This window comes from Chaetodon auriga, chromosome 12 (genome assembly GCF_051107435.1).
Source record: "Chaetodon auriga isolate fChaAug3 chromosome 12, fChaAug3.hap1, whole genome shotgun sequence".
Classification (NCBI taxonomy): Eukaryota; Metazoa; Chordata; class Actinopteri; order Chaetodontiformes; family Chaetodontidae; genus Chaetodon; species Chaetodon auriga.
Window position 1 is genome coordinate 2,110,729 of NC_135085.1, and position 11,086 is coordinate 2,121,814.

Genomic DNA, 11,086 nt, shown 5'->3' on the forward strand with positions numbered 1-11,086 from the left:
AGGTGAATCAGTATGTTAGTGGAGTTCTGTTGCTCAATCAACAGCCTATAAGCGCTCAAACATCATGAACAAACATGGCAGGAAACATGAAAGTTATATTTCGGTAAGAAAACAGAGGCAGTGAGTTGAGGCAATCATACTGACAGACTTGTATTTATTTCTTTGAGTATCATGTTGTGTTTGAAATAATGCTCATCATCTCTTCGCTGTCAAGGAAAAGCCCGTTAGGTCAAGTTTAGCTGTTTTCTTGCTTTGGATAACTGAGATCCTTGATGAGTTCCAGCCATTGTCGAACAATTTCAGATTCATAAACACTTGAAAAAAACGGTAAAAAATCACAAATATATCGTCACTTTGAGTATTTTCATTTTGAGACTTTTAAGTTTGAAATATTATGGGGTTATTTATTTATTTATTTATCACCCCGTTGTGTTTGATTGTTACTTGAAGTCACATGAAGTTTTGATATTCAGCGTGTGATAATCTCATAAATGATCCTTGTTGTCGGGTCTAAAATCCCCGAAAATGCCAATTTTCCAACTGTGTTGTTTGAGCTTGATGAGCATGTTGTCTGACACTCTGAAGAGCCTATTGGCAGTGAGGGGAGGGATTTAACAACGTACACAAGCATCCAGTATAATCCGTCAACTAATATGAAAGCGTCATTCCACAAACTGGAGACAATGCAGAGGTTATCGTCACAATGAGTGCGTTATGATGTTCAGAGAGGAGGGGAGTCCCACAGCCTCTCTCAGGCTGCAGGGAGGGTCCCGCTTCGGCGGCCACAGGTTCAGCGTCCATGTGGCCGACAGTTCACCGTCCCCGGATTGCTTCTGACACAGCCGGCCCTTCACTGACAGACACAATACGGAATCTTAAAACAGAAATATCTCAAATAAATAAATAATAAAATGGACTAATGGATAACACACACACACACACACACGGCTGCTGCACAACAGCAACATTAATTTTTAAGCTTTTCGCTCTGTTGCCTTCTCCTTCTTCAGTGTTCGTGTACATGAGAAAGGCCCATCCTCACATACAGCCAAGTGAACATACTCATAGAAGCCTAAAATATTTTCCTTGTCTTCGTGTGTGTGTGTGTGTGTGTGTGTGTGTGTGTGTGTGTGTGTGTGTGTGTGTGTGTGTGTGTGACCAGTTCAGCAGTCCTCACCCATCAGCTGCCCTGAGCTGGTCTGCCTTTAGGGTCTACGGCCTGACTCTTTCCAAATCACCCTGTTCTTGAATTGAAGTCCATAATCGTGAACATTTCGGCTTTTTGCCTTTTTGTTTGCTCTGACTTTTTTCATTACCTGTATTTAGATACTTGTGTTCATTAATTTTTTTTTTTTTTTTTTTTTTTTTTTTTTTGTATCCTTTAAAATGTGTATCTTTCGAGTCATTTTCAATTGTTATTTGACGTCACTGAGGCCCCTCAATGAAGTTTCGAGTTTAAATAAAGGTTTGAGTTTTGGACACAGTCAGTGGTCCATACTGGTTGATAAAGGTTGTACCAGCACAGATCAGTTGGGAACGTGAGTCAGTCTGCTCTCATCTTCTCTCCAAGTCGTCTCTGTTTGAGCTCGTATATCTGTGCGTTCATGAAGGTGGAGTCAGCTCCTGCTCACTGAGCAGCTGAAGCGGACTTTTTTTTTTTTTTTTTACTCGAGAAAACGTTTCTTCTCCTGCTCTCAGGATGAAATGCATCCACACTGACTGGACAGTCGCTCTGTGCTGGTTTTGAAAACGCCGTCTGCACTCAAAATCAGCGCGAGACGTGTGAAAAAATGATTATACCCCATCTTGGCCAATACATAGCTTGTGAACTTAAATTGTCCCAGAATTCAACAGGATAAACATTGGCTACCAAGCAAGCAACAAATTCCCTCTTTTTACTTTCTTTCTTTCTTTCTTTCTTTCTTTCTTTCTTTCTTTTTTTTATTTTTACTGCGTTTTTAATACCTGATAACACACATTTCCATATAGATTTCCGTGTATAGCTGAATAAATGGTTAAAAGAACTTGACTTACCAAACCAAAATAAAGTAGGTAGTTCAGGTTGTAGCAAAGCCCTTTGGTTTGTTGGTTTGGTTTGTTTTTAACCTTTGTTTTTTACTTCATTTTCAAAATCCACCAAAGATGAAAATTGAATGATTCTCCCAGCCTCGCAGTTGTGTTATCCAAACAGGAGGAAGATCGCCCCCTATGGCTGCATAAAGATGACTGGGCACCTGCAAATACAGTTCCCCTCCCCTGAGATTACGTTTTGAAACCTTCTCAATTCCATTTATTTGTAAAATCGTTGTTCCTATGTAGTTTAAATGCAACTCAGCCCTGCAAATAACTCTTTGGGCTACTGGCCAGGAAATACACCCAAATGTCAGTCCAGTCTTTTGTCCTTACACTCTTTAACATATGCCTTCACATCCAAGGCAATGTGAACACCAAAACCTGTTTTTGATTGTGATTCTTGAAAAAAAAAAAAAAGAAAAGAAAAGAAAAGAAAGAAAAGTGGAACGTTGTTTTACATATGTTTGTAATCTATGCTGTAAATCATTGATTCATCACTTGAATCAATACAAGAACTTGAATTCTAAGTATGTTCAGCTCCATTCAAGACAGTTGAAATGTGTTTCACTCTTGGCTTCTGAAAACTTTAACTTCTTGAGTTAATTATTTCCAGACCATAGTGCGACACAAACACGGGCTATCCATCAACACATGTGCCTGTATGTGTTGTAATGTGACATTATTGATATGTCTGATAATGATATGAGGTTCATGTGATGATTCGAAGTGAGGAAGGTTTCTATTAGGCTCCTGTCTCCTGTCAGAAAGCTGGGCTGAACATTAACATTCAAAGTTCAATCTGTGCCTTTAAATGGCGAAGTAATAGATATTTCCGCTGTAACATGAATGCATCATAAACTGAGTGGATTGGATTAATTTGCGCCTCCAGGGAATTCCGGGAACCTCACATGACGCCAACTCTCCAGCTCTATTGGTTTGAGGCACGTGTCTGAGAGGCCCGTAGTACAACGTCATAGCGGCGTCTCGCAGCCAATCAGAAATGAGAACCAAAATCCGTAGTGAAAGTATTTGAGCGGCGTCTTTATCGGGGCAGTTTAGTGCAGCTGGAAGCATCAATAATTGTGTTCAGGGAGCCGGAAAATTTAAACAGACTATTCAATTACTTTTAGGCTGCTATTTTGAAACAATGCACGAGAGCATTTGAGTCCAGCCATGAGGAGGAGGCTTTTACCAGAAACCGAAGCATGATTTTTCTTTGTCAAAATCACAAGAGGCGCGTTTTCACAGCAAAAACAATATCAACTCTTCTGCCCAAAAAGGAATTGGTTTTCTTAACGCACTTTTTGTTTTCTGAGTGAAAAATATAGACTGGTAATCAGTTAAAAGAAAGTGACCAGAACGCAACACAAAATTGGAAATACTTCTTTGAAGAGGGGCGCAGAGAAAGAGGTGCTGAGAGTGATCAGGCTCCATCATTATGGAAGAAAATGCTCGACGAGACCGAGAGCGCCCAGAGGACTCCGGCGTGGAGTCCAACGGGGCCATGCTGCCTCTCCTCCAGCCACCTGGAAACCAGCACTCCCACAGGATCACCAACTTTTACATAGACAACATTTTAAGGCCTGACTTTGGACGAAAGAGGAAGGACGGGACTTTGGTCCGGGAGGCAGACAGTCTGGGAGTGATCATACGAAGAGAGGAGCTGCCAGGGAGAAAGTCCTCCAAAACCGGCAACCCTCAGCAGGGTGGAGCAGCAGGCGAAGAGGAGGAGGAGGAGGTGGAGGACACGGGAGCATCCAACGACCGGCGGCGGGACACTGAGGCCAGGAGGCCTGACTTGATAGCCGCTGATGTGGCTGTGAAGGACCGGGGGAGCGGCGGGGACCGCTGCCGCAGCCCCCAGGCCAGTGCGGCCCCTGCGGCCAAACCGATGCTGTGGCCAGCCTGGGTTTATTGTACCCGCTACTCAGACCGTCCGTCATCAGGTTGGTGGAAATTGTTCAGCCACTTGTCATTAATTGGAAGGAAAAAAAAAAAAATCCCCCAAAGAATGAATCGCTACACGAAGACCAGTAACTTCTGAGTCAATTAAAAAAAGGCCTGAATTGCCTAAAACAGCAGCCTCTTTCAGAGAGAGAAGAATGATTTTCAGGTTTAAAACCTGTGAGAGCTAATTTAAAAAAAAAGAAATGAAAAAAGAGTGGGATTTTATTCGGGCAGCAGCGCGACCCCAGACCCACTTAATAGACATATCACTTGTAACAATTGACAAACCAATTATTGCACCGCCATAACTATTTATTCTAATATCGAACATCTTCATTATGTCATACTTTCAATGTTTCTAAAAACGACTTAGAGTCTTAGAATAGACACCAACCTATTTTACAAAAAATATACTACTTTAAGCACAAATGAGAAACTAATTCGAGCTGCTTTCAATGGAATTCGATCTGGATTTTGGCTTTAGAATAACGCTGAAGTGGACAAGACGACAAGTAGTCATCGGAAAGTTTGGTGAAAATAAAGTTGAAATTAAACCGGTCTGCGAGTCAAAAGCAAAGCTTAAAAATATATAGAGAAGTGAGTGAAGTAAAACCAAGTTTAACGCCATTGTTCCTTAGTCTTCTTTGTTGATAAACCATTAGCATATTTTTTGACAATGGAGGGGGGGGGGGGGGGGTCTTAAAAAAAGTGAGGACCTTGTGTCCCAAAAAAAGAAGAATTTGACGTGAAATGCTGAACAAGGAAACTTCAAAGCCCTTTTACTTCCCAGCGAAATAAGAAAAGTCATTTTTGGTAGCATTTCCATGTTGAGGCTTTGAAATTATTTGGAGCATTTTGGAATCAGGCGGCCGTAAAGTGTCTTCCTCTGTGGCTCGATCGCTTTGTTTTGAACTGTGCGCTTTATTACAGCATGGAAATAAACATTATTCCATTTTTATCAATGAAATGAATAGCTTTCTGCGGGCTGAGGTTATTTCAAAGGTGGAGGCATGGTGCACTTGGACTTTTCCTTTGTCATGATTTAGAATCACACTGAGCCTTAAATAATGCTGCTTGCGGAGGTAAAGATGCTGATTATGGTGTACGAGGGGACGGCTGGGAGAACTCAGAACGAAACGAAGACACAAGCAGAAATGATGTTTTTATTGTTGTATGAAACACAGAAAAGTTTCCATCGAGGTCCAGGCCCGAGCTCAGAGGACCACAAAGGGCCTTTAAAGAGGTCAGGGAGGCTGCAGCTTTCCTTGCATTATGATGTCTGTCAACGGAACCATAACTTCTAATAAATCAGTAAATCATTCAATTATAGAAGATGCGACCAGATTTCAGAATGAATTGTTGTGAAGCCAGACGCAGTCCGTCACAAGCGGGCTCTTGCAGTATATAGAGTAACTGTTGGATGTTGATTTAGGCTTGCTTTATTTTTACACTTTAAATATCAAAGCTAAAACATACTCTCCATCCATTCCAGTTTGTTTGCCTTTTGAATTAGCAATGGTAGAAACGACCAAGTATTAGAACAGAAACAAAACACGTTATTGATCTTTTTACGAGACTATTTTTTAAAAACGAGTTCCTATGGTAACAGGGAGGAAAAGAGGCGCCTATCTCCCCCATCCTCCATCATGTCCTAACCCCACCCCCATCGGCACCCTCCTCCCTTTCTCACTAAATCTGCTGCAGCTGAGCTGAGGTGGAGGACGTGCAGCCACCATCAAGCTTGATGGGTTGCTCCTGTGAATTAATGCAGAATATCTTCTATTTAATAACTATTTGCAGTTATAGTTGTAATTAAAAGGTCTGTCTATCTATCTATCTATCTATCTATCTATCTATCTATCTATCTATCTGTGTAGAGAGAGAGAATTTAGCTAATGGTTGGTGGTTAATAATAATAATCAGAGAGAAAACCTGAGAGGAAAATAATAATAATAATAATAATAATGCTATCATTATTGTTGTTATTGTTATTATTATTATTATTATTATTAGTCATAGTAGTAGTAGTAGTAGTAGTAGTAGTTTTAATTCGTATACTAAATGGTTTTTTTTTTTTTATTACTTAGCTGATTTCTACCTCTGGAAACAATGAAAGAACATATGCACTTGTTATTCCATCCTCATGATGGAAGATGAGATAGCCTGTTCTTTCTGGTGTGACACAACAAAATAATTGCCTGTGTGACGCATGAAAACGTCTGCAAACGTCTCCATTTTGGCTCACAGTATCTTAACGGAAACAGCTTTGGAAGCAGCTTTCTTGCAGTCTACATGTGATTTAAATTACAAACAAACAACCAAACAAACAAACAAACGTTTAAATAAATAAATAAATAAATAAACGTGTTGAAGTTCAAAAGTAGGCCACAAACCTCTAGGTGTCATTTTTTTTGTAATTTTTCTCTTTTTTTTCTTCACCCCCACCCCGACCCAAGGGCCCAGATCCCGCAAACCAAAGAAGGCGTCGACCCCGAGTAAAGAGGACAAGCGGCCCCGGACGGCCTTCACCGCGGAGCAGCTCCATCGCTTAAAAACAGAGTTCCAAGGAAACCGATACCTGACCGAGCAGCGGAGGCAGAGCCTGGCCCAGGAACTTGGCCTCAATGAGTCTCAGATCAAAATCTGGTTTCAGAACAAAAGGGCCAAAATCAAGAAAACTTCCGGTAATAAAAACTCTCTGGCGCTCCATCTCATGGCGCAGGGACTGTACAACCATTCCGCAGCCAAGGACGCAAAGTCGGACAGCGACTAGAGGAGACGCGGGGAGGGAGGGAGATTCTGAACCATGCAATAAAATCACTTCAGTACCAGCATTCATATTTAAAACTCAACCAGAGGCGATATCGTGACGTTTTCTTTATCTTTTGAGAGTGTGTGCTAGTGAGAGAGTGTGTGTCAGTGTGTCGGCTCAGGGCTGTAGTTATGACGGTGTCCAATCCAGGTCAAACGTGGTGCTGCATTCAGGTCACATCCACAAGTCGGAAATTTCCACGTTACACACTTGTTACAACCTACAATCCTGAACCTCTGTGCATGCAGAGGTCCGAACAGAAACACGCATGGATGATTGTGAACTGCTAACCATTACTGTTACCCATGCACGTCTAATGTTAGCCATCGTCAAGCTACATCAGAGATGTGGGTTTGAATGTAAGAGGGCCGACCAAATTATATTTCATGATCGGTGAATAAGCCCAAGAGCAAAATTGGTGTTCACTAATTGAGGAAAGAGTAACCTATACACTATTTGGCCTATTATTTTATTTGCTAAAATGTGTGGGCTACAGATGAGGTTATAAAATTAAATTCCGATAGGCCTGCCATTAATGTTGGGAAGAAAATGTGCTTTGATAGAATTAAGATTATGCATTGCTAAAAGGACTATTTAGAAAATATTAACATCAAAATGAATGGAAATTAATGTTAGACTTTCTTACTTTGATCATAGTTTTAACCGTGTATCCCGACATCTTCAGAAAACGTTTTCTCAGAAACCTTACAAATGTTATCCTACTTGTGTGTCTAACGTCAAGGTTGTATATTCCTGTGAAGAAACAGGCAGAATCGTCGTGGGTGTAATGCAGCATCATGTGTGTGAGGGTCAAAACAAGGTGCGGGGTGGGGAGGGATGGACACCCAGAACAAATGGTCAGATCTGAACAGTAAACTCTAGACTTTTTTAGTGTCATGTTTACAGACGTTAGAGAGTGTCAACATATGTGAACTCTACCTGCTTGCTGGAATTGTGTCCTCCCACATTAGCCTAAATCTAGACGAAATAAAGCAATTTGGTCAGTTGCCGACTCAAGGGCCACAAAGTAGCTTTGAAGCGTTGAGCTGAACATGAAGGAACGCGCTGACGCTCCGCGTGTGTCTTTGGAGGGACTGGAGAGGACAGCAGTGACTCTGCAGCCCTGCGCCCCGTCAGGCTCCACTGAGCTGCTGACTCTGAAAAATATGCTGAAACCCAAAGATTTGTTTCTGCTGCATTCTGGGAACATGTGTTGAGGAAATAGCCTACTTTGTGTTGTCCGTGTTTTGTCCCCTTGTCTGACTTTACTGACTATTCTTTGCTCTTCGTCGATCTTGTGTTCTGTACTGTAGTGGATGTCACCTCCAGCCTTCTTCAGCCTTCTAAGGGCAACGAAATTGCCAAAAATTGGGAATGTAACGACACAATTGCTGAAATTAAAGGTCTGCTTTATAGAATACGTCGGGTGAACAACGTTTTGTTTAATAACAAAATTGGTCATGACAAATTGGCAATAAAGCCACGCGCAGCCCATTCCAGTGTTGATCTGACTCTTATCTGATTTTCGGTCGTGCTTTCCTCAAGATTACAATTTTTACGTCGTCGGTCGCTTTTATCCAAAGCGACGTACATATGAATTCACACACCGATGGCACAGCATCGGGGGCAGTTTGGGGCTCAGTATTTTGCCCAAGGGTACTCCTGCATGTGGACTGCCGAGGCCAGGGATCGGACCACCGACCTCCTGATTGGCAGACGACCACTCTTACACCTGAGCCACAGACGCCCCCTTGATGATCGCGTTTTATTTTTATTTGCTATCGAACCGTGGGACACTCTGTTTGAAATGTCCATTTAAATGACCAGCACAATGGATTTTTTCCAAACTGAACTTTTAGCCCAAACACTTTTAAACAATTCACATTATTCTCACAGCCAGATTGTCATCATGAAGAGCCATTTTTCTCACTGATCTCCACCAGGCTGTCGCCAAATCATGGACCTATAGTACAGGCCATCATGTCTGCCTACTCTTCCGAATGTTCAAGATAATAGGCAACGTTGTATTTGTTGTTAGTGAAGACCATTATATGCTTATTTATCATATAATCAACATTTATAGCCATGTAGAGACGGGGCTCTGGAGTGTTTACATAACTTATTTTTCCTGCAATAACTTTTGCGTTTGAATGCCACACCTGGCAGGCCTTTGCCGGGTCGAATTCACGTGGATTGAAACCAAATCGTAGTCTGTCTGTCCACGATGTTAATGCGTCTGTTTTTTATTTTCTCTACAGCCTTACAGGGAGTCCGTTCCCTTGCATTCAGTTACAAACCCGGATAAGCTTCTGCCTTAAATGTTATGTATATACGACCTAAAAATATTGACAGTGTTATAAAGAAAGAGCAGCTGTGTTTTTTATTATGGGATTTTCACATCAGGATTTTTGAAGATAAATGAATGAACGCATTCAGTTCCGAAGTTCTCTTTTATATGATCGTACATGTAAATAATTTATATCATAAAAGGTGTGATGGCAAATAAAAGACAACAATGAAAATGTGACTTTTCAGAAGCTTATTTTATTATAGAACTTTAAACAAACATCAGGGAAAAGTTCTTCGAACAAGAACAACACACACACAAGACCAAAATATTTACCAAAATATTTAGTATTTTGCAGTGAAATTGACTTGAGTCTGCTGCGGGTGGTTATTCTCGAAATATCTTGATAATGATTAGCATCATAATGAGAGCTGGAGACGGCAGACACAACATGGACGACACTTATAGTCTGCATACCAGGTACATCCGGACTCCATCCTCAACACAAACAACGGATTTCGTTAAACACTGCACCTGTGTATTGAAGCTTCAGATTTGACTTCAAAAACGTTTTTAAAATTACATTCTAAAAGGCAGTTGAACAGAAAGCTGATATCAGTTGTTCTGCCACATTTGCTGCATCATTTCTGTCTGGACGCTGCCTTTAAATACAGATCAAATGACAGTTATTTTACAACTCTTTGCTTAACCAGCTGAAAATATGGGTGCCCATGTCAAATCCCATACAATGTAATTTTGACTGGTGTATGAAGAATATTACAACCATACAATTAATAAGCTTTTCTTACAAAGTGTACGTTAACTATAACTAAAATGTGTTCAGTCAAGTGCCCCAAATGCTAAAAAGGGTCATGTTCCAGAAAAGTTTGAGAAACTGTAATTTAGGACTAAAATCATTGCCATGGTAGGCTACAGAGTCAAGTGCTGTAAGTCATGAAAAGGTACACACATAAAGCATGCATTTATTTTATACATCCTGAAAAAAGTGTTTTTTTTTTTTAAATATTTATTTATTTTTACACTGGCAGTCCTTTTACTTATTCTGTGATTACAGGTCACAGATAAAACACATTACTAGTAATACTAGTGAAACATACCCATGAACGTGAAAAGATGCAGGAAAATAGTGTCAGGTCTGGGCGGCTGAGCTGAGCAGGATTACAGATTCACTGTGTTTAGAGAGTGAAATGATCAGTAAGAGCTTGCAACCACCACCACCTTAATATCAATTTGTTTGCTGTGTCTGCAGTAGCTCCGCAGTCAATATCCACAGCTGTTCAATTTCTATGGCTTTCCAAAACCACCTCAGAGGACTGAAAATCCTCATGGGTTTCTGCCCCATTTGGGCACAAAACCATTCTGATGAATGAAAGTGTCATAAAAATATAAGCTAAATTGGACATCAACAGTATGCAGCATGTAAGTTTTGCAGGTAGTGGGCCCCTGCTCTGAAAATAGTTCAAACTTTAATGAATGGGACAATCCAAGAATAAAAAGGCATCAGTGAGGCCAGTTAATAATAATATTTAACTAATTTAATTAAAGCTGATAACAGATGTTCATCAACTGGTCAGGATGCAGTGACAATGTAAAAATCCAAGGTTCTCAAAAACAGAAGACTCAACAAAACAAATGAGAGCAGACTTTTGGCAGCATACCTTAACAACACCAATAATTGTACACCGTAGATTAATTTATTTGAAAGCCAAGTGAACCTAGATTATTTTTCCAAGTTATAGTAGGTGCCAGAAAACAAGCCAGTAAGGATAATTGATAATGAGTTTGTAGGATTTTCAAGAAAATGTTTCTGAGGATAATCAGTCCATTTTTGAACATGCAGTGCATACAAACTGAGGGCTCCTTGCTTGTAAAAATGACACAAAGAACAGGCAAAATGCTAATGGTTCTGGTTGTTCCATCGGCGCATGCTTGACTGAATAAAGGAC

The 11,086-nt window shown here is 40.7% G+C and overlaps 1 protein-coding gene across 1 annotated transcript; it reads left to right on the forward strand.

The window, feature by feature from the left end:
- Positions 1-3,130: 3,130 nt before the first annotated feature.
- Positions 3,131-9,358, forward strand: en2b (engrailed homeobox 2b). The gene is made up of 2 exons (XM_076745769.1): positions 3,131-4,019; positions 6,477-9,358. The coding sequence occupies exons 1-2, from the start codon at positions 3,512-3,514 to the stop codon at positions 6,791-6,793; spliced, it is 825 nt and encodes a 274-aa protein (XP_076601884.1). The 5' UTR covers positions 3,131-3,511; the 3' UTR covers positions 6,794-9,358.
- Positions 9,359-11,086: the final 1,728 nt, after the last annotated feature.

Coding starts and splice junctions, on each gene's coding strand:
- en2b (XM_076745769.1), top strand. CDS start 3,512: ATGGAAGAAAATGCTCGACGAGACCGAGAGCGCCCAGAGGACTCCGGC. Junction 4,020..6,476: donor CTCAGACCGTCCGTCATCAG/GTTGGTGGAAAT, acceptor CCCCGACCCAAG/GGCCCAGATCCCGCAAACCA.